General features: G+C 58.7%; 2 protein-coding genes across 3 annotated transcripts in view; one reads left to right on the top strand and one right to left on the bottom strand.

The window, feature by feature from the left end:
* The window catches only part of LOC136788764 (guanine nucleotide-binding protein G(I)/G(S)/G(O) subunit gamma-3), a 147,485-nt gene that overhangs the window by 67,520 nt on the left and 52,097 nt on the right, over positions 1-27,868 (top strand). The gene's annotated exons all lie outside the window — the stretch shown is intronic.
* Positions 34-26,810, bottom strand: LOC106049947 (neuroblast differentiation-associated protein AHNAK). Of its 2 annotated transcripts, XM_066987560.1 has the most exons (6): positions 26,676-26,810; positions 19,699-19,780; positions 19,459-19,612; positions 19,112-19,299; positions 12,708-19,031; positions 34-10,103 (listed from the first exon to the last, which is right to left on the bottom strand). In XM_066987560.1, exons 3-6 carry the CDS (start codon positions 19,610-19,612, stop codon positions 783-785), a joined length of 15,987 nt encoding a protein of 5,328 aa, XP_066843661.1. In that variant the 5' UTR covers positions 19,699-19,780; positions 26,676-26,810; the 3' UTR covers positions 34-782. The 2 variants fall into 2 exon arrangements, with proteins under 2 accessions (XP_066843661.1, XP_066843660.1); XM_066987559.1 differs by having other exon boundaries at positions 34-19,031.

Here is a 27,868-nt window from a genome sequence, read left to right as displayed (position 1 = left end):
CCCCCACGCAAGGGCAAACAGAAGCGACGAGGCCACGGTTAATAAACTTTTTATTTGCATTTTACATTCTCCGTTAATTTCCCAATAAAGTGCTGAAAGGGCGTTGTTTTTATTTTTATTTTTTTTTAACTTTTTGCTTTTTTGTCCTTTTTTTTTTTTTTTTTAATCCTTTTTTCCTCTGTTGTAACTCGACCTCCGCTTGTCAAAAACCAGGAATTCCACAGAAAAAAAAATAAAAAAAAAATAGTCGAACCCGCCAGAAAGCGCGATTCCACGGAAATTGGGATTTGACACAAAAATTCGCCCCTGGAGGCCGCTGCGCGAGGCATTTCCCTGCCGGAACGCCGCGGCCAGTCCCTGTTATCCGATGCCGGAGCCCTTTGCGCAACCCAACCACGGGATTATTTTCTTTTTTTTCCATCGCCTCGGAGCTTGGCCGCCTTGTTTTCCTCGTTGTTTTTTTCCCTTCCTCCCCGCTGACGAGCCCGAAAAGAATCGGAAAAAAAATAAAAACCGAACCCCCCCGCCAAAAAAAAAAAAAAAAAAAACACGTTTCCGTGAACCGAAACGCTGAAGAGAATGAGAAAAATGGGGAGGGAAATAGGTATTTTTTTATCAAAATAGCTCAAACTATCAAATAGTGAAGGTGAAGCGCGCAGCGTCGGGCGGCCTCCACCCGCCGCCCGGCCTTATTGCTGGGGTCGGAGGCGTCTCAAGCTACAAAATGTATGTACAGCCCCGGGCGGGCGACGTATGTACACGGGCGCCTATGTACAGCCGCGCTACTCCTTCCTCTTGGCCACCGTCAGCTCCACCGAGGGCATGCGGACGCCGATCTTGGTGGTGCTGTCGGTGCTGGAGGAGGAGGAGAGGCGCGAAGGCTTGGCGGCCTCCTCGTCGCTCCCCGTCACCTCGTAGGAGCCTTTCGTCTTGGACCCCATGCCACCGAACGTCCCGAATTTCATCTTGGGGGCTTTGCCCTTGGCGGCGCCCTCCGTCTCCAGGGTCCCCGTGGGGGTCGAGTGGGCCGAGCGGTCGTCGCTGAAGGACGAGGAGCGGTGGCGCGCCTTGCGGCTCTTGAAGAGGGAGAATTTGCCCTTGGCCGCCGTCCCCTCGTCCAGCTCCCCCTCCACGGAGCCCAAGCTGGCCTTGGAGCTCTTCAGGTCACCCCCGTGGCCCGGCAGCTCCGGGGACCCCGCACCTCCACCACTCTTCCCCTTGGCCTTGGAGAAGTTGAACTTGGGCATCTTGATCTTGGACTTCTTCGCCTTGCCGTCCTCCGCCTCCGGCTCCTGGAGGCTGACGTCGGCCCCGGGGAACTCCACGTCCACCCCCACCTCCCTGCCCTTCACCTCGGGCTCAGAAAAGACGAATTTGGGCATGCGCAGCTTGGGGAAGGACACTTTCCCCAGGCTGCCCTCCACGCTACCCTGCGGGACACCGACCGAAACCTTGGGGCCGGCGAGGTGGAGACCGCCACCGGCCGTGCTGGCCTCTCCAGCAACGGTGGCGCCGCCTTTGATCTTCGGCCCCTTGATGTTTAATTTGGGCGCAGACACATCCAGGGACGGACCCTCGAGGTGGAGGCTGGCGCCGGGCTCCTTGACGTTTGGTCCTTTCAGCTTCAGGTCGACGTCGGGCAAGGAAATGCCGGGGGACTGCAGCTGAAGTTTAGGCCCTTTCAATTCCAGCTCCGCTCCTTCCGATCCGGCCCCTGAGCCCTTCAGCCCTCCTCGAACCTGCGGTCCTTCGACGCTGATGCCCGCGTCCGCTCCATTGACGCCAGGGCCAGAAATACCGAACTGGGGGAGTTTGAGGGAAGGGAGCTTGATGGTGCCGCCCAGGCCTTCAAAGCCAACCTCTGCCGCCTCCACCGAGGCGACGGGGGACTTAACGCCAGCGGAAACGTCGAGGCCTCCTTTCAGCGCCGGTCCCTTCAGGTTCACGTTGAGATCCGGGGCGGAAACGTCCACCGAGGGTCCTCTGATACCGATGTCGGGGGCGCCAAGGTGGAGATTTGCACCCGGGGCTTTCACATCTGCCTCCAGCTGCGGGACGGAGCATTCGATGCCTCCCTTCACGCCCAAGTCGGGGCCCTCCAGGGCCGAGGATTTGAGTTTGGGCATCTTAAGTTTTCCTCCAAAGCCTCCAACGTTGACATCCGGTGTGCCCAGGCTGACGTTCGGCCCTTCGACACCCAGGTCGCCCTTTATTTTTGGTCCTTTCAGGTTTCCATCAAAATCGGGTCCGGAGACATGAGGGCCTTTCAGCTTTGCATCAACACCCGGGAGGCTCACGCTTCCTTCCATGCCTCCGGCCGAGATACCCAAGCTTGCATCGGGGACGTCCACACCGAGACCCATTTTCCCCATCTTCAGCTTTCCCTCGGGACCTTCCAGTTCCGTCGTGGGGATGCCAACTTCCACTTTGCCTTTTGGTCCTTTCACGTTGAGGTCGAGGTCTGGCACCGAGATGGAGGGAACGGCAACATCAACGGTGGCTCCCTTCAGGTCGCCCTCCATTTTCAAGTCCCCGCCAGGAAGTTTGAATTTTGGTGTCTTCAGGTTCACGTCGGGAGCTTCCACATCCACACTGAGACCTGGGCCTTTGACGTCGCCTTTGACCGTCGGCACAGAGACTTCCAGCTCAGGCGCTTTGAGTTTCCCTTCGACTTCTGGGACCGTAATGGAAGCATCCCCTCTGAACCTGTGCGATTTCAGATCAAACTCTACGTCTGGGAAGGAGATCTTCCCAAACATGGGCTTCTTCCCTTTGGGGGACTTCACCGCAGCGTCCCCTTTTATCGTCACGTCGGGACCAGCCACGCTCACGTCCAGGTCGGGAGACTTCAAGCTCGCATCCAGCTCTCCACCAGGCACGTTCACCTCAAAGCCGCCTTTCTTGCCTTTGACTTTTGGGCCACTCATGTGAAGTTTCGGCATCTTGAACTTGCTCTTCTTGCCCTTTCCAGAGATGCTGACGTCGGGCGACTCCACGTTCAGCTCAGCCTCCGGGAAATCCACCTCTGCCCCTGGGACCTTGACATCTGCCTTGGGGCTCTTCATCCCAAACCCAAACTTTGGCTTCTTAAACTTGTGAAGTTTGACATTTGCCTCCGGACCTTCGATGTTCAGGTCGGGACCCTCAGCATCGATGTCAGGGCTTCTGATCCCAAATTCGGGCCCTTTGATGTCAACGTCGGGACCCTTCAGGTTACCTTCTATCTTCGGGGCCGAAAGGTCGAAGCCTCCCTTTGTTTTGTGGCCTTTCAAATTCAAATCTATCTCGGGCATTGAGATTTTAGGCACGTTCATGTGCATTTCTGGCATCTTCACTTTAGGACCTTTCAGTTTGCCTTCTGGACCTTCGATACTCACATCCGGGACGCTGATGTCTACCTTGGGGCCCGAAAGGTCAACCTCTGCCTTGGGCAGGTTCACGTCCACGTCAGGACCTTCTCCTTTGAGGCCGAATTTGGGCAGCTTCATCTTAGGCAACTTCAGTTTTCCCTCCGGACCATCAATGTCAACATCTGGGCACTCAATATCGACTTTGGGGCCCTTGATGTCAACTTCAGGACCCTTCAAACCTCCCTCCAGCTTCGGGCCCTGGATGTCAGCATCGCCCTTCAGCTTCAGCCCCTTTAGGTTCAGGTCTATTTCCGGCATGGAGATCTGGGGTGTCTTGATGTGCATTTCTGGCATCTTCATCTTGGGCCCTTTCAGTTTTCCGTCTGGCCCTTCGATGTTCACGTCGGGTGCCTGGAAGTCCAACTTGGGGCCTTTGATGTCAATGTCCGGACATTGCAAGTCCCCTTCCAACTTGGGTGCTGACACGTCCACGTCTCCCTTCACTTTGGGGCCCTTCAGATTGAAGTCAACGTCGGGCATGGAGAACTTGGGCGCCTTGATGTGCATTTCGGGCATCTTGAACTTGGGGCCTTTGAGTTTCCCTTCCGGCCCTTCGATGGACACACTGGGAGCATCGAGGTCTATTTTGGGGGCTTTCACATCAATCTGGGGGGCTTTCAAATCACCTTCAAACTTGGGGCCAGAAACATCTACGTCCCCTTTCAGCTGAGGCCCCTTGATGTTTAAGTCAACATCGGGCAGGGAGACCTTAGGAGCCTTAATATGCATTTCGGGCATTGCAAATTTGGGACCTTTGAGCTTCCCATCCACACTGAGATCAGGACCCTCCACCTCTATGCTGGGGCCTGAAATGTCCACGTCTCCCTTCGGGAGGTTTACATCCACATCTACCCCCTCCCCTTTAAAGCCAGGCATGGAAAACTTGGGCATTTTGAACTTAGGCAGCTTGAATTTACCCTCTGGGCTGTCAATGTCAACATCGGGGGCCCCAATGTCCAATTTCGGAGTGCCCACACTGACCTCGGGACCTTTCAGCTCACATTCCACTCCTGGCGCCGAAACGTCCAAGTCACCTTTGACTTTGGGGCCTTTCAGGTTCAGATCAAAGTCTGGGGCGGAGATTTTAGGAGCCTTCAAGTGCATCTCTGGCATCTTGAACTTGGGGCCCTTCAGCTTTCCCTCAGGGCCTTTGATGTCGATGTCAGGGGCTTCAATCTCAACTTTAGGACCTTCCAGATCAGGTGCAGAAACCTCCACGTCTCCCTTCAGCTTGGGGCCCTTCAGATTGAAGTCAACATCAGGCATGGAGATCTTGGGTGCTTTAATATGCATTTCAGGCATCTTGAACTTGGGGCCCTTCAGCTTCCCCTCGGGACCTTCAATGTCCACCTCTGGAACATCAATGTCCACCTTTGGGCCAGAAACATCCAGCTCTCCCTTTGGCAGGTTCACATCTACCTCTGGGCCTTCTGCTTTGAAGCCCGGCATGCCGAACTTGGGCATTTTGAACTTGGGCATCTTGAATTTTCCCTCAGGGCCATGAACGTCCACGTCTGGTACGTCAATGTCCACCTTGGGGCCCTTGATGTCCACCTCGGGGCCTTTCAGCTCACCTTCCACCTTGGGAAGAGACACATCCACATCGCCCTTCACTTTGGGGCCCTTCAGATTGAAGTCAACGTCAGGCATGGAGAACTTGGGCGCCTTGATGTGCATTTCGGGCATCTTGAACTTGGGGCCCTTCAGCTTCCCTTCGGGGCCTTCCAGCTCAACGTCAGGAAGGTCCACGTCCAGTTTAGGGCCTTTAATGTCAACATGAGGGCCCTTCAGGTCACCCTCCACCTTGGGGAGAGACACGTCCACATCTCCCTTCACTTTGGGGCCCTTCAGGTTCAGATCGATGTCGGGCATGGAGATTTTGGGTGTCTTGATGTGCATTTCAGGCATCTTGAACTTGGGGCCCTTCAGCTTCCCCTCAGGACCTTCGATATCCACCTCTGGACCTTCTATGTCCACTTTTGGGCCAGAAACATCAAGTTCTCCTTTTGGCAGGTTCACGTCCACCTCGGGGCCTTCTGCTTTGAAGCCCGGCATGCTGAACTTGGGCATTTTGAACTTGGGCATCTTGAATTTTCCTTCAGGACCATGAACGTCCACGTCTGGTACGTCAATGTCCACCTTGGGGCCCTTGATGTCCACCTCGGGGCCTTTCAGCTCACCTTCCACCTTGGGAAGAGACACGTCCACATCTCCCTTCACTTTGGGGCCCTTCAGATTGAAGTCAACGTCAGGCATGGAGAACTTGGGCGCCTTGATGTGCATTTCAGGCATCTTGAACTTGGGGCCCTTCAGCTTCCCCTCGGGACCTTCCAGCTCAACATCAGGAAGGTCCACGTCGACCTTGGGACCTTTGATATCGATTTCAGGGCCCTTCAGGTCACCTTCCACCTTGGGAAGAGACACGTCCACATCTCCCTTCAATTTGGGGCCCTTCAGGTTCAGGTCGATGTCGGGCATGGAGATCTTGGGTGCCTTGATGTGCATTTCGGGCATCTTGAACTTGGGGCCCTTCAGCTTCCCTTCAGGGCCTTCCAGCTCAACATCAGGAAGGTCCACATCGACCTTGGGACCTTTGATATCGATTTCAGGGCCCTTCAGGTCACCCTCAACCTTGGGGAGAGACACATCCACATCTCCCTTCACTTTGGGGCCCTTCAGGTTCAGATCAAAGTCTGGCATGGAGATCTTGGGCGCCTTGATGTGCATTTCGGGCATCTTGAACTTGGGGCCCTTCAGCTTCCCTTCAGGGCCTTCCAGCTCAACGTCAGGAAGGTCCACATCAACCTTGGGACCTTTGATGTCAATTTCAGGGCCCTTCAAGTCCCCCTCAATCTTGGGAACAGAAACATCCACATCCCCCTTCACTTTGGGGCCTTTCAGATTCAGATCAAAGTCCGGCATGGAGATCTTGGGGGCTTTGAAATGCATGTCGGGCATCTTGAACTTGGGGCCTTTCAGCTTCCCTTCCGGACCCTCAATATGGACATCTGGGGCGTCAACATCCAGCTCAGGACCTTTAATATCAACTTTCGGCCCTTTCAAGTCACCTTCCACAGACGGCACAGACACGTCCACATCCCCCTTCACTTTTGGGCCTTTCAGGTTCAGATCAAAGTCCGGCACAGAAATTTTAGGTGCCTTAAAGTGCATCTCTGGCATCTTCAGTTTGGGGCCTTTCCACTTTCCTTCTGGTCCTTCAATATCCACATCAGGAACATCTACATCTATTTTGGGTCCTTTCATTTCCAGCTCAACTCCTTTCAAATCGCCTTCCACCTTGGGAAGAGAAACATCCACATCTCCCTTCACTTTGGGGCCTTTCAGGTTCAGATCAATGTCAGGCATGGAGATTTTGGGTGCCTTGATGTGCATTTCGGGCATCTTGAACTTGGGGCCTTTCAGCTTCCCTTCGGGACCTTCAATGTCCACCTCCGGACCTTCTATGTCCACCTTTGGGCCAGACACATCAAATTCTCCTTTTGGCAGGTTCACGTCCACCTCGGGGCCTTCTGCTTTGAAGCCCGGCATGCCGAACTTGGGCATTTTGAACTTGGGCATCTTGAGTTTACCCTCCGGGCCATGAATGTCCACGTCTGGCATGTCAATGTCCACTTTGGGACCTTCAACATTGATATCGGGAGCCTTAAAATCTCCTTCTAGCTTTGGAGCAGAAACATCTATGTCTCCTTTCAGCTTGGGACCTTTGAGGTTCAGGCTCGTATCAGGCATGGAAATTTTGGGAGCCTTGATGTGCATCTCTGGCATTTTAAACTTGGGACCTTTCCATTTTCCATCTGGCCCTTCTACCTCTAGCTCGGGTGCATTGATGTCAACCTTTGGCCCTTTGATATCAACTTCTGGCCCACTCAAGTCCCCTTCCAGTTTTGGCATTGAAAGATCGACATCCACGCCTCCCTTCGTCTTGGGACCTTTCAAATTCAAATCAAAGTCCGGCATGGAAATATTGGGAGCCTTGATGTTCATTTCCGGCATTTTAAATTTGGGGCCTTTCACCTTTCCTTTGGGACCTTCAATGTCAACATCAGGAACCTCCACGTCCAGTTTTGGACCTTTCAAATGTAACTCAGGTCCCTTCAGATCTCCCTGTGGAAGGGACACGTCCACATCTCCCTTCACTTTGGGGCCTTTTAGGTTCAGATCGATGTCGGGCATGGAGATTTTAGGGGTCTTGATGTGCATTTCGGGCATCTTGAAATGGGGGCCCTTCAGCTTCCCCTCCGGCCCTTCAATGTCCAGCTCTGGACCTTCAATGTCCACCTTGGGACCCGAAACATCGAGGTCTCCCTTGGGAATGCTAACGTCCACTTCTGGCCCCTCAGCCTTAACCCCGGACACTCCAAATTTGGGCATTTTGAATTTGGGCATTTTGAGTTTACCTTCAGGACCGTGAATGTCCACATCGGGCGCCTCGATGTTGACTTTGGGGCCCTTGATGTCCACCTCGGGGCCTTTCAGGTCCCCTTCCAACTTGGGGCTGGTAAGATCTAGCTCTCCTTTCAGTTTGTGCCCTTTCAGATTTAGCTCCACATCTGGCATCGAAACTTTAGGTGAGGAAATACTCAGGAAAGGCATTTTAAACTTCGAGCCTTTTGATTTTGCCTGCACATCAACATCGGGAGCTTGAACGTCAACTTTAGGACCAGATATTTCAACGTCTGGTTTTTTAAGCTTTACATCCACCTCAGGGCTTTGCACTTTAGGCCCAGAAAAGCCGAATTTAGGCAGCTTAAACCTGGATTTTTTGGCCTTTCCTTCTATATCAAGCTTTGGTGCCTCAGCCTCAAATTCTGGCCCTTTGATGTCCAGCTTAGGACCTTTCAGCTCAGCCTCAATTTTGGGAACAGAAGGGTCAACATCAGCCTTCACTTTGGGGCCTTTCAAATTAAGGTCAATGTCTGGCATGGAGATTTTAGGGACACCGAATTGCATGTCAGGTTTCTTAAATTTAGGGCCCTTTATTTTTCCTTCCGGTCCTTCTATATCCACATCGGGAACACTAACGTCAACCTTTGGACCAGAAATGGAAACATCAGCATCAGGGAGGTTCACATCGACCTCTGGGCCTTCTGCTTTGAAGCCGGGCACCCCAAACTTGGGCATTTTGAACTTGGGCATTTTTATTTTACCTTCTGGACCATGAAGGTCCACATCTGGTACGTCAATGTCCACCTTGGGGCCCTTGATGTCCACCTCGGGGCCTTTCAGCTCACCTTCCACCTTGGGAAGAGACACATCCACATCTCCCTTCACTTTGGGGCCCTTCAGATTGAAGTCAACGTCAGGCATGGAGAACTTGGGCGCCTTGATGTGCATTTCGGGCATCTTGAACTTGGGGCCCTTCAGCTTCCCTTCGGGGCCTTCCAGCTCAACGTCAGGAAGGTCCACGTCCAGTTTAGGGCCTTTAATGTCAACATCTGGGCCCTTCAGCTCTCCTTCCACCTTGGGAAGAGACACGTCCACATCTCCCTTCACCTTGGGGCCCTTCAGGTTCAAGTCAATGTCGGGCATGGAGATTTTGGGCGTCTTGATGTGCATTTCAGGCATCTTGAACTTGGGGCCCTTCAGCTTCCCCTCGGGACCTTCAATGTCCACATCCGGACCTTCTATGTCCACCTTTGGGCCAGAAACATCCAGCTCTCCCTTTGGAAGGTTCACATCCACGTCTGGGCCTTCTGCTTTGAAGCCCGGCATGCCGAATTTGGGCATTTTGAACTTGGGCATCTTGAATTTTCCCTCAGGACCATGAAGATCCACGTCTGGTACGTCAATGTCCACCTTGGGGCCCTTGATGTCCACCTCGGGGCCTTTCAGCTCACCTTCCACCTTGGGAAGAGACACGTCCACATCGCCCTTCACTTTGGGGCCCTTCAGATTGAAGTCAACGTCAGGCATGGAGAACTTGGGCGCCTTGATGTGCATTTCGGGCATCTTGAACTTGGGGCCCTTCAGCTTCCCTTCGGGGCCTTCCAGCTCAACGTCAGGAAGGTCCACGTCCAGTTTAGGGCCTTTAATGTCAACATGAGGGCCCTTCAGGTCACCCTCCACCTTGGGGAGAGACACGTCCACATCTCCCTTCACTTTGGGGCCCTTCAGGTTCAGATCGATGTCGGGCATGGAGATTTTGGGCGTCTTGATGTGCATTTCAGGCATCTTGAACTTGGGGCCCTTCAGCTTCCCCTCGGGACCTTCAATGTCCACCTCCGGACCTTCTATGTCCACCTTTGGGCCAGAAACATCCAGCTCTCCCTTTGGAAGGTTCACATCCACGTCTGGGCCTTCTGCTTTGAAGCCCGGCATGCCGAACTTGGGCATTTTGAACTTGGGCATCTTGAATTTTCCCTCAGGACCATGAACGTCCACATCTGGTACATCAATGTCCACCTTGGGGCCCTTGATGTCCACCTCGGGGCCTTTCAGCTCACCTTCCACCTTGGGAAGAGACACATCCACATCTCCCTTCACTTTGGGGCCCTTCAGATTGAAGTCAACGTCAGGCATGGAGAACTTGGGCGCCTTGATGTGCATTTCGGGCATCTTGAACTTGGGGCCCTTCAGCTTCCCTTCGGGGCCTTCCAGCTCAACGTCAGGAAGGTCCACATCGACCTTGGGACCTTTGATATCGATTTCAGGGCCCTTCAGGTCACCTTCCACCTTGGGAAGAGACACATCCACATCTCCCTTCACTTTGGGGCCTTTCAGGTTCAGATCAAAGTCCGGCATGGAGATCTTGGGGGCTTTGAAATGCATGTCGGGCATCTTGAACTTGGGGCCCTTCAGCTTCCCTTCTGGGACTTCAACATCTACATCAGGAGCTTCAATGTCCAGTTTAGGACCTTTGATATCTATCTCAGGGCCCTTCAGGTCACCCTCCACCTTGGGAAGAGACACGTCCACATCTCCCTTCACTTTAGGGCCTTTCAGGTTCAAATCGATGTCGGGCATGGAGATTTTCGGTGTCTTGAAGTGCATTTCAGGCATCTTGAACTTGGGACCCTTCACCTTTGCTTCTGGACACTCTAGGTCAACATCAGGAAGGTCCACATCCAGTTTAGGGCCTTTGATGTCAACTTCTGGGCCTTTCAAGTCTCCCTCCACCTTGGGAAGAGACACGTCAACGTCTCCCTTCACTTTGGGGCCTTTCAGGTTCAGATCAAAGTCCGGCATGGAGATTTTCGGTGTCTTGAAATGCATTTCGGGCATCTTGAACTTGGGACCCTTCACCTTTGCTTCTGGACACTCTAGGTCAACATCAGGAAGGTCCACATCCAGTTTAGGGCCTTTGATGTCAATTTCTGGGCCTTTCAAGTCTCCCTCCACCTTGGGAAGAGACATGTCAACGTCTCCCTTCACTTTGGGGCCTTTCAGGTTCAGATCAAAGTCCGGCATGGAGATCTTGGGGGCTTTGAAATGCATGTCAGGCATCTTAAATTTGGGACCCTTCAGCTTTCCTTCTGGACATTCTAGTTCAATATCTGGAGCCTCTATGTCCACTTTGGGACCTTTTACATTAACCTCTGGTCCTTTCAGGTCACCTTCTAACTTGGGAACGGAAACATCCACATCTCCCTTCACTTTGGGGCCTTTCAGGTTCAGATCAAAGTCCGGCATGGAGATCTTGGGGGCTTTGAAATGCATGTCTGGCATCTTAAATTTGGGGCCTTTCAGCTTCCCCTCTGGGACCTCAATATCTACATCGGGAGCTTCAATGTCCAGTTTAGGACCTTTGATATCTATCTCAGGGCCTTTCAAGTCACCCTCTAGTTTGGGAGCAGAAACATCTACATCCCCCTTCACTTTGGGGCCTTTCAGGTTCAAATCGATGTCGGGCATGGAGATTTTGGGCGTCTTGAAGTGCATTTCTGGCATCTTGAACTTGGGACCCTTCACCTTTGCTTCTGGACACTCTAGGTCAACGTCAGGAAGGTCCACATTGACCTTGGGACCTTTGATGTCAACTTCCGGGCCTTTTATGTCCCCCTCAATCTTGGGAATAGAAACATCCACATCCCCCTTCACTTTGGGGCCTTTCAGGTTCAGATCAAAGTCCGGCATGGAGATCTTGGGGGCTTTGAAATGCATGTCTGGCATCTTAAATTTGGGGCCTTTCAGCTTCCCTTCTGGGACTTCAACATCTACATCAGGAGCTTCAATGTCCAGTTTAGGACCTTTGATATCTATCTCAGGGCCCTTCAGGTCACCCTCCACCTTGGGAAGAGACACGTCCACATCTCCCTTCACTTTAGGGCCTTTCAGGTTCAAATCGATGTCGGGCATGGAGATTTTCGGTGTCTTGAAGTGCATTTCAGGCATCTTGAACTTGGGACCCTTCACTTTTGCTTCTGGACACTCTAGGTCAACATCAGGAAGGTCCACATCCAGTTTAGGGCCTTTGATGTCAACTTCTGGGCCTTTCAAGTCTCCCTCCACCTTGGGAAGAGACACGTCAACGTCTCCCTTCACTTTGGGGCCTTTCAGGTTCAGATCAAAGTCCGGCATGGAGATCTTGGGGGCTTTGAAATGCATTTCAGGCATCTTAAATTTGGGACCCTTCAGCTTTCCTTCTGGACATTCTAGTTCTATATCTGGAGCCTCTATGTCCACTTTGGGCCCTTTAAGTTCCAGATCGGCCCCCTTCAATTCACCCTCTATTTTCGGTACAGAAACATCCAATTCTCCTTTCATTTTGGGTCCTTTCAAGTTGAGGTCCACATCAGGCATAGAAAATTTAGGTGCCTTAATATGCATATCGGGCATTTTCATCTTGGGTCCTTTCCATTTGCCCTCGGGACCTTCAATGTCAACATCAGGAACATCAACATCCAACTTCGGACCTTTAATATTCAAGTCGGGTCCTTTCAAGTCTCCCTCCAATTTCGGGACAGAAACATCAGCACCCCCCTTCACTTTGGGGCCTTTCAGGTTCAAATCGATGTCGGGCATGGAGATCTTAGGAACGTTGAAATGCATTTCAGGCATCTTAAATTTGGGACCCTTAATTTTCCCTTCAGGACCTTCAATGTCTACACTTGGTGCCTCAATATCCATCTTCGGGACGGAAACATCAATATCTCCTTTAGGCAGGTTCACGTCCACCTCGGGGCCTTCTGCTTTCAGCCCCGGCATGCCAAACTTGGGCATTTTGAACTTGGGCATCTTGAATTTTCCCTCAGGACCATGAACGTCCACGTCTGGTACGTCAATGTCCACCTTGGGGCCCTTGATGTCCACCTCGGGGCCTTTCAGCTCACCTTCCACCTTGGGAAGAGACACGTCCACATCGCCCTTCACTTTGGGGCCCTTCAGATTGAAGTCAACGTCAGGCATGGAGAACTTGGGCGCCTTGATGTGCATTTCGGGCATCTTGAACTTGGGGCCCTTCAGCTTCCCTTCGGGGCCTTCCAGTTCAATGTCAGGAAGGTCCACATCGACCTTGGGACCTTTGATATCGATTTCAGGGCCCTTCAGGTCACCCTCCACCTTCGGAAGAGACACGTCCACATCTCCCTTTACTTTGGGGCCTTTCAGGTTCAGATCGATGTCAGGCATGGAGATTTTTGGTGTTTTGATGTGCATTTCAGGCATCTTGAACTTGGGGCCCTTCAGCTTCCCTTCTGGGACTTCAATATCTACATCAGGAGCTTCAATGTCCACCTTTGGGCCAGAAACATCCAGCTCTCCTTTTGGCAGGTTCACGTCCACCTCGGGGCCTTCTGCTTTGAAGCCCGGCATGCCGAACTTGGGCATTTTGAACTTGGGCATCTTGAATTTTCCCTCAGGACCATGAACGTCCACATCTGGTACATCAATGTCCACCTTGGGGCCCTTGATGTCCACCTCGGGGCCTTTCAGCTCACCTTCCACCTTGGGAAGAGACACATCCACATCTCCCTTCACTTTGGGGCCCTTCAGATTGAAGTCAACGTCAGGCATGGAGAACTTGGGCGCCTTGATGTGCATTTCGGGCATCTTGAACTTGGGGCCCTTCAGCTTCCCCTCGGGGCCTTCCAGCTCAACATCCGGAAGGTCCACATCGACCTTGGGACCTTTGATATCGATTTCAGGGCCCTTCAGGTCACCCTCCACCTTGGGAAGAGACACGTCCACATCACCCTTCACTTTGGGGCCCTTCAGATTGAAGTCAACGTCAGGCATGGAGAACTTGGGCGCCTTGATGTGCATTTCGGGCATCTTGAACTTGGGGCCCTTCAGCTTCCCTTCGGGGCCTTCCAGCTCAACGTCAGGAAGGTCCACGTCCAGTTTAGGGCCTTTAATGTCAACATCTGGGCCCTTCAGGTCACCCTCCACCTTGGGGAGAGACACGTCTACATCTCCCTTCACTTTGGGGCCTTTCAGGTTCAAGTCAATGTCGGGCATGGAGATTTTTGGTGTTTTGATGTGCATTTCAGGCATCTTGAACTTGGGGCCCTTCAGCTTCCCCTCGGGACCTTCGATGTCCACCTCCGGACCTTCTATGTCCACCTTTGGGCCAGAAACATCAAATTCTCCTTTTGGCAGGTTCACATCTACCTCTGGGCCTTCTGCTTTGAAGCCCGGCATGCCGAACTTGGGCATTTTGAACTTGGGCATCTTGAATTTTCCCTCAGGACCATGAACGTCCACATCTGGTACATCAATGTCCACCTTGGGGCCCTTGATGTCCACCTCGGGGCCTTTCAGCTCACCTTCCACCTTGGGAAGAGACACGTCCACATCTCCCTTCACTTTGGGGCCCTTCAGATTGAAGTCAACGTCAGGCATGGAGAACTTGGGCGCCTTGATGTGCATTTCGGGCATCTTGAACTTGGGGCCCTTCAGCTTCCCCTCGGGGCCTTCCAGCTCAACGTCAGGAAGGTCCACGTCCAGTTTAGGGCCTTTAATGTCAACATCTGGGCCCTTCAGCTCCCCTTCCACCTTGGGAAGAGAAACATCCACATCTCCCTTCACTTTGGGGCCTTTCAGGTTCAAGTCAATGTCGGGCATGGAGATTTTTGGTGTTTTGATGTGCATTTCAGGCATCTTGAACTTGGGGCCCTTCAGCTTCCCCTCGGGACCTTCGATGTCCACATCCGGACCTTCTATGTCCACTTTTGGGCCAGAAACATCAAGTTCTCCTTTTGGCAGGTTCACGTCCACCTCGGGGCCTTCTGCTTTCAGCCCCGGCATGCCAAACTTGGGCATTTTGAATTTGGGCATCTTGAATTTTCCCTCGGGACCATGAACGTCCACATCAGGAGCCTGAATGTCCATCCTGGGGCCCTTGATATCCACCTCGGGGCCTTTCAGCTCACCCTCCAGCTTAGGCATGGACACGTCCACATCTCCCTTCACTTTGGGGCCTTTCAGGTTCAAGTCAACGTCAGGCATGGAGATCTTGGTTGTCTTGATGTGCATTTCGGGCATTTTGAACTTGGGGCCTTTCAGCTTCCCTTCTGGCACCCCTATGTCCACCTCCGGACCTTCTATGTCCACCTTTGGGCCAGAAACATCCAGCTCTCCCTTTGGCAGGTTCACGTCCACGTCTGGGCCTTCTGCTTTGAAGCCCGGCATGCCAAACTTGGGCATTTTGAACTTGGGCATCTTGAATTTTCCCTCAGGACCATGAACATCCATGTCTGGTTTGTCAATGTCCACCTTGGGGCCCTTGATGTCCACCTCGGGGCCCTTCAGCTCACCTTCCAGCTTCGGAGCCGAGACTTCAACGTCACCTTTCATTTTGGGGCCTTTCAGGTTAATGTCCACATCAGGCATGGAGATCTTGGTTGTCTTGATGTGCATGTCCGGCATCTTGAATTTGGGACCTTTCAGTTTTCCTTCAGGGCCCTCCACATCAACAGTGGGGACTTCAACATCTACTTTTGGTCCTTTAATGTCTATTTCTGGCCCTTTCAGATCTCCTTCTATCTTAGGAGCTGCAATATCCATTTCTCCTTTCACTTTGGGTCCCTTTAGGTTCAGATCTACATCCGGCATGGATATTTTAGGTGTTTTGATGTTCAGCTTCGGCATCCTGAACTTGGGCCCCTTCCATTTTCCTTCCGGCCCCCCGACCTCCACGTCTGGCACTTCGATATCTGCCTCTGGCCCTGAAATATCTATGTCTCCTTTCGGCAAATTTACATCGATGTCGGCACCCTCAATCTTTGGGCCGGACACGTTAAAATGAGGCAATTTCATCTTGGGTGTTTTTAGTTTGGCTTCTGGACACTCCAGGTTGACATCTGGGACCTCGACATTTACGCTTGGACCCTTAATGTTAACGCCATGTTCTTTCAAGTCACCCTCTATCTTTGGGGCAGAAACATCCACCTCTCCCTTCATTTTAGGTCCCTTTACGTTCAGATCTACATCTGGCCTGGATATTTTAGGTCCCTTGATATTCAGCTTAGGCATCTTAAATTTGGGGCCTTTAATTTTCCCTTCCGGACATTCCAACTCTACCTCTGGCATATCAACATCCACTTTGGGCCCTTCCACATCTATTTTGGGTCCCCTGAGGTCTCCAGAGACCTTCGGACCAGAAATATCGACATCTCCTTTCAGTTTGGGGCCCTTCAGGCTGAGATCTACATCTGGCATAGAGAGTTTTGGTGTCTGAACATTTAGTTCAGGCATTTTAAATTTGAGACCTTTGCCTTTTCCTTCTGGCCCCTCAATGTCCACGCTCGGCATGTTGATATCTACCTTGGGAGCAGAAATGTCCACCTCGCCCTTTGGAAGTGACACGTCGACGTCTGGGACCTCTCCCTTCATGCCAGGCACCCCAAACTTGGGCATTTTCAGTTTGGGCATCTTCAGTTTACCTTCTGGGCCGTGGATGTCCACGTCTGGTGCTTCAATGTCAACCTTGGGGGCTTTGATGTCAAGTCCAGGGGCTTTGAGCTCTCCTTCCAGTTTTGGGACAGAAACATCCACATCTCCTTTCACTTTGGGGCCTTTCAGGTTCAAGTCGATGTCAGGCATGGAGATCTGGGGGGTCTTGAAGTGCATTTCGGGCATCTTCACCTTGGGGCCCTTCACTTTTCCTTCTGGTCCTTTGATGTCCACGCTTGGCACATCGATATCTACCTTGGGAGCAGAAATGTCCACCTCGCCCTTTGGAAGCGACACGTCAACGTCTGGGACCTCTCCCTTCAGGCCGGGCACCCCAAACTTGGGCATTTTCAGTTTGGGCATCTTCAGTTTACCTTCTGGGCCGTGAATGTCCACGTCTGGTGCTTCGATGTCAACCTTGGGGCCTTTGAGGTGTAATTCAGGACCCTTCAAATCAGCACCCATCGTGGGGATGGAAACATCCACGTCACCCTTCACTTTGGGGCCTTTCAGGTTCAGATCCACATCTGGCAGGGAGACCTTGGGTGCTGTGACGTGCATTTCGGGCATCTTCACCTTGGGGCCCTTCACTTTTCCTTCTGGCCCCTCAATATCCATGCTCGGCATGTTGATATCTACCTTGGGAGCAGAAATGTCCACCTCACCCTTTGGAAGCGACACGTCGACGTCTGGGACCTCTCCCTTCAGGCCGGGCACCCCAAACTTGGGCATTTTCAGTTTGGGCATCTTCAGTTTACCTTCTGGGCCGTGGATGTCCACATCTGGTGCTTCGATGTCAACCTTGGGGGCTTTGATGTCAAGTCCAGGGGCTTTGATGTCAAGTCCGGGGGCTTTGACGTCAAGTCCGGGGGCTTTGAGTTCTCCTTCCAGTTTTGGGACAGAAACATCCACATCTCCTTTCACTTTGGGGCCTTTCAGGTTCAAGTCGATGTCAGGCATGGAGATCTGGGGGGTCTTGAAGTGCATCTCGGGCATCTTCACCTTGGGGCCCTTCACTTTTCCTTCTGGCCCCTCAATGTCTACACTTGGCACATTGATATCTACCTTGGGCGCAGAAATGTCCACCTCGCCCTTTGGAAGCGACACGTCGACGTCTGGGACCTCTCCCTTCAGGCCGGGCACCCCAAACTTGGGCATTTTCAGTTTGGGCATCTTCAGTTTACCTTCTGGGCCGTGGATGTCCACATCTGGTGCTTCGATGTCAACCTTGGGGGCTTTGATGTCAAGTCCGGGAGCTTTGATGTCAACTCCGGGGGCTTTGACGTCAAGTCCGGGGGCTTTGAGCTCTCCTTCCAGTTTTGGGACGGAAACATCCAGGTCCCCTTTCACTTTGGGGCCTTTCAGGTTCAAGTCAATGTCGGGCATGGAGACCTGGGGGGCCTTGACGTGCACCTCCGGCATCTTCACTTTGGGGCCTTTGACATCTATGTCGGGCACGTCCATTCCCAGCTTGGGGCCTTCAACACCAAACTGAGGTCCTTTCAAGTTGCCACCTATTTTGGGGACAGAAACGTCCATTTCTCCTTTGAGTTTGGGTCCCTTCACGTTAACGTCCACATCTGGCATCGACACCTTGGAAGGCACCGATATTCCGGGCCCTTTCAAGTAACCTTCTGGGCTTCCAAATTCAACACCAGGTCCCTTCACGTCCACCTTGAGACCTTTAGTGACAGAGCCAAGTCCTTTGGCGTCCCCTTCTACCGCGACACCCACATCTCCCTTCGCGTGGGAGCCTTTCAGGTTCAGGTTCACATCCGACAGAGAGATTTGGGGCGTTTCAGCCTTCTTGAACATCGGGCCTGTCCATTCTCCTTTGACAGCCACATCAGGAACGCCGACATCTACCTCGCAGGGTCCCACCTTCCCCACTTCCACGGTGGAACCTTCCGCGGTGAATTTTGGGAGGGCCACGTGCGGCATTTTGACGTGGCCACCTCCGACGTCTACGCTGGCCGCGGGCGCGCCGACACCTGCTTGAGCCTCGAGGCCGGGCCCCGCAGCAGCGAACCCGAATTTGGGCATTTTCAACACAGGAATCTTGACTTTCCCCACCGTTCCGGCATCGCCCGCTGGACCTTCCACGGTGGGTAAGGAGACGTCCAGGCCAGGTGCTTTGATACCTCCATGGAATTGGCCGTCCATGCCAGAAACGTGCATTTTCCCGCCCATTCCAGGGCCTTTTACATGAAAACCTGCCTCCGGGCCGCCCATCTGTCCGTTTGTATCAACCCTAGGGCCCGTGAAAGCCATGCCAGAAGCGTTAGGCCCCGGCACCTCCACCGTAACAGATTTTCCAGTTTCTCCACCAGGAACGCGGCTCTCCGGCAGCTTCAAGTCCATCTGAGTCCTCGGGTGCGTCCCCGAGAGGCCGACGCCGGGCTTCCCGACCAGCGCCTCGCCGAGGTGGACATCCAGCTGGTGGCCGGGAGGTCCCACGGAGCAGGAAGCCCCCGGAGATGCCCCTTTGACGCCCACGCTCCAGTCTGCGGTCGGGGACGGAGCCGCCGGTCCCACGGCGCGGCCGATTTCCTGGCCCGGGATGCGGACCTTGAAGTCCGGGCCCACCACGTTGATGTCCCCGGCCCCGTCGCGCCCGCTGACGTCCACGGTGTAGGCCGTGACCTTCCTGGTGACCGTGATGGTCCTGCTCTGCGTCCCGCCGCACTCCGCCTCCACCGCCTCCTCCGACCTCAGCCGCGGCTTGATCTTCGTCGTGTAAATCCTCCTGTACTCCTCGTCGTCCCCGCTCTGCCAACCGAGAGACGCTCGTCAGCGCCGCCGCGTCCTCCCAGCCTCGTCCCTCCGCCCGCCCTCGCTGTGGCACTCACCAAGACGACCTCCGTGCCTCCGGCCCCGAACGCCTCGTGCCCCCACGACTGTCCCGGCACCGGAGAGCGGTCCCCCTTGCGTTGCAGGCGCAGCCCCACCGTGTGGTGCCCCATGCTGTTGAGCAGCTGCGCCACCTCGCCGGACTGCAGGTTGTCGAAGTAGACCGTGGCGCTCACGATCTGGTCCCCTGCAAGGGCCGAGAGACGGTTGGAAGGGGCCGAGACCCCCCCTCGTCCCCCCCAGAAACGTCCCCTTCACCTTCAACCCCCACCTTGCGAAGGGACTGAAGAAAACCTGTCTTCCCCCCCCCCCCCCCAAAAAAAAAGACCCTTCCCCGCCACGGCACCTTCCTTCACGACGCCCATCTTGGCGGCGGGGGAGTTCTGCTGCACTTGCTTGACGAAGACGCCGTCGTCCGTCTGGTCGATGGTGATGCCGTGGGAGCCGCTGCCCTGCCAGTTGGGCAGGAGGATCTCCCGGGTCTCCTCCTCCATCTCCATCTGCGGGTTGGGAGGAGGCGGAGGGTGAGGAGGAGGAGGAGGAGGCCGCGAGGATGAAGAGCCGAAGCGCCCCGTGTCCCACTCACCTCGTCGGGATGCCGCTCCTGGCCGGATCCCTCAACCCTTCGCTTGCGGGCCTCACGGCGGCCTTCGGGTCCCTTCGTGTCCCTGGTGGAGCAAGAGGAGAGGTCCCCGTCACCCCCCCGGCACCTGGCCGGCGGCCGAGACGCGAAGTTTTGGGGGGATGGCGGCGCGGGAGCGGACGGGGGCACCATGGGTTGGGCCAGTGGAGGGCCCCTCGCTGCCAACGAGATGCTCCTCCATCAGCATCATCACCGTCATCATCGCCATCAAGACCAGCGTTATCGATGTCATCGTCATCATCATCACCATCGTTATCAACATCACCATCGGTACCATCGGCACCGGTATCATCAATATCACCGTCATCGATGTCATTAACGTCATCATCGTCATCATCACCACCATCGTTATTAACATCACCACCGGTACCATCGGCACCGGTATCAGTATCATCGTCACCAATATCACCGATGTCATCATCATCATCATCACCGTCATCATGATCAACATCACCATCAGTACCATCAGCACCAGTCTCATCAGTGTCAATGTCATCATCATCATCACCAGCACCATCAACATCATCATCATCACCATCGCCAGCACCATCGTCATCATGGCCATCATCATCGCCATGGCCACCACGGCCACCATCATCACCCTCACCACCACCACCACCATCATCACCACCACCATCATCATCATGTCCATCATCACCACGACCATCAGCACCGCCACCACAGCCACCATCATCACCATCACCACCATGGCCACCATCATCACCATCGCCTTCACCACCATCATCACCATCACCACCATGGCCATCATCACCATGGCCATCATCACCACCCCATGGCCACCATGGCCACCATCATCACCATCACTAGCCCCATCAGCACCAGCACCACCACAACCATCACCACCATCATCACCATCGTCACCGCCATCACCACCACGACCATCATCACCACCACCACCATCATCATCATCATCACCACCACCACGGCCACCGTGACCATCATCACCATCACCCCCACCATGGCCATCCCCACCCCGGGATGCCAAAGGCACTGTCACGGGTGGGAAGGGGCCGCCCGTGCCCAGCCCCCCCGTGGCCACCCAGCGCCCTGCCCAGGAGCTTCGGAGGCTCTCCAAGGATGGAGACCCCGCAGCCTCCACCTCTGCTCGATCCTCAGCCCCTGCAGGGCGCCCACCGGGACACCCCCAGCTCAGCACCATCCTCACGGGACGTCACCCATGGGCGCTCAGCAGGATCGCACCCGGTGTCGTCCTCAAAAAAAGGAAAAAAAAAGAGGCCCGTCCTCAACAAAAAAAAAAAAGAGGCGAGGCCCGTGCTGTGTTCCCTGCAAGCTCCAGGCACAGTGAAAAAAATAAGAGAAAAAAGGGAAAAAAAAAAGAAAAAGAAACAAGAAAATAACCCCAAAAACCTCCCAGCACAACGGTGACGGGTACCGGGGCGAGGCCACATCCTCGCAAAACCCGAGCCCCCCTCGCCTGCCTCCACTGAAAGGGGAAGACGGGGCCGGAGGGGAGGCTTTGGGTTTTTTGGGGGCGTTTTTGGGGTTTCCTTTCTTTTTTTTCTTTTTTTTCTTTTTTCAATTTCCCCTTTTCGGCAGCCGCAAACCTCAGCGCGGCACCGGGCGGTGGAGGCCGCCCACGGACGGGACCGCGACGGCCTCCCCGCGGAGGCCCCGAAGGAACCCCAGCGGGCGAGGAGGGGGGGACGGGGAGAGGTCCCGGGACGGGGAGAGGTCCCGGTGGGAGCCTCCCTTCCAGCGAGGCCCACGGGGGCCGCGGAGCCTCCGCGAGCGACCTGGAGCCGAACCCCCGGCCTCCATCCCGGAGGCCGCCGAACCCCCGGCCTCCATCCCGGAGGCCGCCTCCTGAGCGAGGACCGGGGAGGCGCCGGCAGCACCGCGTCCCCCACCCCGGGGCTGCGTCCGTCCCGGCCGGCGGCGGAGGCCAGGGAAGGCGGTGGAGGCCGAGGGAGGCGGCGGAGGCCGAGGGAGGCGGCGGAGGCCGAGGGAGGCGGCGGAGGCCCAACAGGTTTGTGAGTCAGGGCGAGGCCCCGCGGGCTGGGCGCGGAGCCGGGGGTGACTCAGAGCTCGTCCTCCGCAAGGGTGGCCCCGGGGAGCCTCCGGCCTCCTTCCTCCTCCTCCTCCTCCTCCTCCTCGGCCTCCGCCCCGGCGGGGATCGAGGCCCGAGGGGCTTCTCCTGGCCCCGAAACCGGGAGGCGCCCGGGGGTGCCCCCCCCCCACCCCCCCCAGCGGCCAAAAGCCCCCTCCCCAAATTGAGGAGCCCCCACCCTGACGTCCCCACGGGTGCCCCCCAGCACCCTCCAAGCCCCCTCCCCAATTAAGGCGCCCCCCCCCCAACATCCCCCCCCCCCCAGCCCCCCCCCCCCCCCCCCCAATATCCCCATGGCCTGGGGGGGGCCCTGGGGGGGGCACCTGGCGGCGGCGGCGGGCACGCGGCAGCTGCTGCTATTCCGGGGGCACCACGTGCTGCCCCCGCCCCTATTTTTAGCCCTGTCCCCCCCCCCCCACGGTGTCCCCTGGGTGCCCCCCCCAACGGTGTCCCCTGGGTGCCCCCCCCCCCCGGTGTCCCCTGGGTGCCCCCTCCCCTCCCACCAGTGCCGGGATTGGGGTGGCACCGTGTGCCCCCCCCCCCCCCAGTGTCACCCTATGGGTGTCCCCCCCCCCCCCCCCCCCCGTGATGTCACCTCAGCACCAATGGGTGACGGGGGGGCTGGGGGGGGGGGGGCACACCCACGGGACCCACAGGACCCATGGCACTGGGTGGGGCACCCATGGGACCGGGTGGGGCGCCCACGGCACCCGTGGAAGCTCCGGGTGGGGCTGGGGCACCCACGGCCTCCCCAGCACCCACGGCACGGGGGGGGGGGGGGGGGGCACCCATGGGACCCTCAGCACCCACAGCACCGAGTGGGGCACCCATGGGACCCACGGCACCGGGGGGTCACCCACGGGACCCACGGCAGCAACATGTGGGCTGCAGGACCCACGGCACCCATGGGACCCATGGAACAAGGTGGGGCACCCACAGGACCCACGGCACCGGGTGGGGCACCCACGGCACCCACAGCAGCACCGGGTGGGCTGCAGGACCCACAGCACCCACGGCACTGGGTGGGGCACCCAGAGGACCCACGGCACCCACAGCACGAGGTGGGGCGCCCACGGCACCCCATAGGACCCCAAACAGCACCCACGGCACCGGGTGGGGCACCCATGGGACCCACAGCATGAGGTGGGGCACCCACAGGGCTCCTGCCACCAGGTGGGGCACCCACGGGACCCACAGCACCCATGGGACCCACGGCATGAGGTGGGGCACCCACGGCACCCCACAGGACCCCAAAGAGCACCCACGGCACCGGGTGGGGCACCCACAGGACTCCCAGCACCAGGTCGGGCACCCATGGGACCCACAGCAATACTGGGTGGGCTGCAGGATCCACGGCACCCACGGCACGGGGAGGGGCACCCAGTGGACCCACAGCACCCATGGGGCCCAAGGCACGAGGTGGGGCACCCACGGCACCCCACAGGACCCCAAAGAGCACCCACGGCACCGGGTGGGGCACCCAGTGGACCCACGGCACCCATGGGACCCACGGCACGAGGTGGGGCACCCACAGGGCTCCCGGCACCAAGTCGGGCACCCATGGGACCCACAGCAGCGCTGGGTGGGCTGCAGGACCCACGGCACCCACGGCACCGGGTGGGGCACCCGGGGGACCCACGGCACCCACGGAACAAGGTGGGGCACCCGCGCGACTCCCGGCACCGGGTGGGGCACCCATGGGACCCACGGCACCGGGTGGGGCGCCCACGGGACCCACGGCACCCCCAGCACCCGTGGGACCCACGGCACGAGGTGGGGCACCCACGGCACCCCCAGCACCCACAGGACCCCCCCCCCAGCACCCACGGGACCCCCCCCCCAGCACCCAAGGCCCCCCCCCAGCACCCAAGGCCCCCCCCCAGCACCCTTGGGACCCCCCCCCAGCACCCTTGGGACCCCCCCCCAGCACCCTTGGGCCCCCCCCCAGCACCCACGGGCCCCAAGAACCGGGGTGCTGGGAGGGGGGGGGGTGAGGGCAGGGCCCCCCCGCCCCGCCCCCGCCCCCCGGGGGGGCCGTTACCGGTCGGACCGGCCCCGGCCCCGGCCCCGACCCCGCCGCTCCCCGACCGGTTCCGCCGGGACCGGCCCAGGGCCCGCGGCCACCGCGGCGCCGGGGGGGGGGGGGGGGGGGGGGAGCGGGGGGCCCCCCCCGGGAGCCGCCCACGGAGCTTGGGGGGGGGGGGGGGGGAACCCACGGAGGTGGGGGGCAGCCCCATGGGGAGGGGGGGGGCAGCCCCATGGGGGGGGCAGCCTCATGGGGGGGGGGGGCAGCCCTATAGAACCCCACAGAATATGGGGGCAGCCCTATAGAGGTGGGGGGCAGCCCCATAGGGAGGTGAAAGGGAGACCCATAAAGTGGGGGGGGGCAGCCCCATAGAATGTGGGGGGCAGCCCTATAGAGGTGGGGGGCAGCCCCATAGGGAGGTGGGGGGGCAGCCCTATAGAGGTGGGGGGGCAGCCCCATAGGGAGGTGGGGGGGCAGCCCTATAGAGGTGGGGGGCAGCCCCATAGGGAGGTGGGGGGGCAGCCCTATAGAGGTGGGGGGCAGCCCCATAGGGAGGTGGGGGGGCAGCCCCATAGAACACGGGGGGGCAGACCCATAAAATATGGGGGGCAGCCCTATAGAGGTGGGGGGCAGCCTCATGGGGGGGGGGGGGCAGCCCTATAGAACCCCACAGAATATGGGGGCAGCCCTATAGAGGTGTGGGGCAGCCCCATAGGGAGGTGGGGGGCAGCCCCATAGAACACGGGGGGGCAACCCCATAAAATGTGGGGGGCAGCCCTATAGAAACCCACAGAATACGGGGGCAGCCCTATAGGAGGTGGGGGGGCAGCCCCATAGAATATGGGGGGCAGCCCCATAGGGAGGTGAAAGGGAGACCCATAAAGCGGGGGGGGGCAGCCCCATAGAACGTGGGGGGCAGCCCCATGGGGAGAACATGGGGAGGGGGCCCTATAGAGGTGGGGGGCAGCCCCATAGGGAGGTGGGGGGGCAGCCCCATAGAACACGGGGGGGCAGCCCTATAGAGGTGGGGGGCAGCCCTATACGACACGGGGGGGCAGCCCCATAAAATATGGGGGGCAGCCCCATAGAACACGGGGGGGCAGCCCCATAGAAACCCACAGAATATGGGGGCAGCCCTATAGAGGTGGGGGGCGGCCCTATAGAGGTGGGGGGGCGGCCCTATAGAGGTGGGGGGGCGGCCCTATAGAACACGGGGGGGCGGCCCCATAGAATCGGGGGGGGGCAGCCCTATAAATGTGGGGCACAGCCCCATGGGGGGGGGGCTGCAGCCCCATAGCGAGAGCACGGGGGGGGCAGCCCCATAGGGTGCATGGGGGGGGGGGGCGCCCTATAGCGAGGTGTGGGGCAGCCCCATGGGGAGAACATGGGGGGGGGCAGCCCCATAGAAAGCACTTGGGGGGCAGCCCCACGGACGGACGGGGGGGGCAGCCCCATAGGGAGAACACGGGGGGGCAGCCCCACAGACACCCCCCCCCCCCCGTGGGGCAGCCCCACGGAGAACGGCCGGGGGGGGGCAGAGCCCCGCAGAGAACCCACGGCGGGGGGGGGGGGGGGCAGCCCCACCCTGACCCCCGGCGAGCACGCGTGGGGCCGGCCCCACGGAAAACTCGGGGGGGGGGGGGGGGGGGGGACGGACACCCACGGAGATCCGGGGGGCAGAGCCGAGCCCCCCCCACCCCACGGAGCCCACCCGGGGGGGGGGGGGGGGGGAAGGAGGCGCGGGACCCACGGACGCGAGTGGGGGGGGGGGGGGAGGGCCCCGCCCCACAGAGGGCGGGGGGGGGGGGGGGCACGGAAACGCGTGGGGCAGCCCCACGGCGAAGTTTCTTATGGGGGGGGGGGGGGGAATCCCCTCCTCGGGACCCCCCCCCCCGCAAACGAAACCGCCCACGCGAGACAACCGCGCCCCAGGGCTGCCCCCCCCCGCCGCGTCCCGTCCTCCCCGCGTGTCCCCCCCCCTTGTGCCCCCCCCCTCCCCGCGACCCCCCCCCCCTCCCGTGACCCCCCCCCAAAAAGCCCCGGGGGGGGGGGGGGGGGGGGGGACACGCGTGGGTGTCCCCGTGCCCGAGCTGGGCGCGGCGGCGCCAACGGGACACGGGGGGGGGGAAACCGGAGGGGGGGGGGGGGGGGACCACGCCCTGCGCGCTCCCGCGCCGCGCGTGACCACGGAGGGGGGGGGGGCGGGAGGGGCCGGGCCCCCCCCACGGGACACGCGTGGGCAGCGCGGGCCGGGACGGCCACGGAGGGGGGGGGGGGGGGGGGGGACACACGGAGGGGGGGGGCGACACGAGGAGTGGGGGGGGGAATAGGGAGGGTGCGGGGGGGGGGGAGCGGGGGGGGGGGGGAAAGAAAGTCCCCCCCCTCCCCACGGCGCTCGGAACCACGCGAGGAAACAGCCCCCCCCCCCCCCAAAAAAAAAAACAAAAACCAACCCCAAACAGCCCCAAACTCCCCGAAACCCCCCAAAAAAAAAAAAGCGCGGCCCCCCCAACCCCAACCCCCCCCCCAAAAACCCCCAACCCCCCCAACCCCCCCCCAACCCCCCCCAACCCCCCCCAAACCCCCCAACCCCCCCGCGGCACCTCGCACCGGCCCCCCCCCACCCTCCGCGGTCGCGCGTGGGACCCCCGCTCCCCCCCCGCTCCCCCCCCGCTCCCCCCGTCCCCCCCCCCCGACTTTTTTACCCCCCCCCGGTGACTTTTTTACCCCCCCCCCGATTTTTTGCCCCCCCCCCCGTGCCTTTTTGCCCCCCCCCCCCCCCGATTTTGCCCCCCCCGGCCGTACCTGGGCGCTCAGCGGCGCTGCCCGGCCATGGCCCCGCGGAGGCTCCGAGTGGCCGCGCCCCGCCCGGGGCCGGGCTCTTGTAGGGCGGCGGCGGCCCCGGGACCGGCCCCGGGGGGGGAGCGGCCGGGAGGGGCCGGGCGGGGGGGGGGGGGGCTGGTAGGGAGGTGTGGGAGGGGGGGGGGGGCCGGTACGGACCTGTAGGGACCGGGGGGTCCGATAGGGACCTGTAGGGACCGGGGGGAGGGGGGGGAGGGAGGGGGTCCTATAGGGACCTGTAGGGACCGGGGGGTCCGATAGGGACCTGTAGGGCCCGGGGGGAGGGGGGGGGTCCGATAGGGACCTGTAGGGCCCGTGGGGAGGGGGGGGTCCGATAGGGACCTGTAGGGACCGGGGGGACCGATAGGGACCTGTAGGGACCAGGGGGAGGGGGGGGGGTCCGATAGGGACACATAGGGACCGGGGGGTCCTATAGGGACCTGTAGGGCCCGGGGGGAGCGGGGGGGTCCGATAGGGACCTGTAGGGACCGGGGGGATTGGGGGGACGGAGGGGGTCCTATAGGGACCTGTAGGGCCCGGGGGGAGCGGGGGGGGGGGGGTCCGATAGGGACCACGGGGTCCGATAGGGATCTATAGGGACACATAGGGACCGGGGGGGGCGATAGGGAGCGGGGGGTCCGATAGGGACCTGTAGGGACCGGGGGAACTCATAGGGAGCGAGGGGTCCTATAGGGACCTGTAGGGACCGGAGAGTCCTTGGGGGTCCTATAGGGACCAGGGAGACTCATAGGGAGCGGGGGAGGTCCTGTGGGGACCTGTAGGGTCCTATAGGGACTGGGGGTATCGGTGCGGTCCTATAGGGTCCTCTAGGGACCGAGGGGACCGGTGGGACTCATAGGGACCTGTAGGGACTGGGGGGACACGTGGGGTCCTATAGGGAGCTGTAGGGGCCGGGGGGTCCTATAGAAACCTGTAGGGACCAGGACGTCCGGGGGGGGTCCTATAGGGACCGAGGGGTCTTATGGGGACACATAGGGAACGGGGGGACACGTGGGGTCCTATAGGGAACTGTAGGGACTGGGGGGTCCCGTAGGGACCTATAGGGACCAGGGGGGCTCATAGGGAGCGGGGGTCCTGTAGGGACGTGTAGTGACCGGGGGGTCCTGTAGGGACCGGGGGGACACGTGGGGACCCGT

Source organism: Anser cygnoides, chromosome W, assembly GCF_040182565.1.
Source record: "Anser cygnoides isolate HZ-2024a breed goose chromosome W, Taihu_goose_T2T_genome, whole genome shotgun sequence".
NCBI lineage: Eukaryota > Metazoa > Chordata > Aves > Anseriformes > Anatidae > Anser > Anser cygnoides.
Note: the sequence above shows the minus strand (reverse complement) of the source record. Positions and strands in the feature narration are given on the sequence as shown.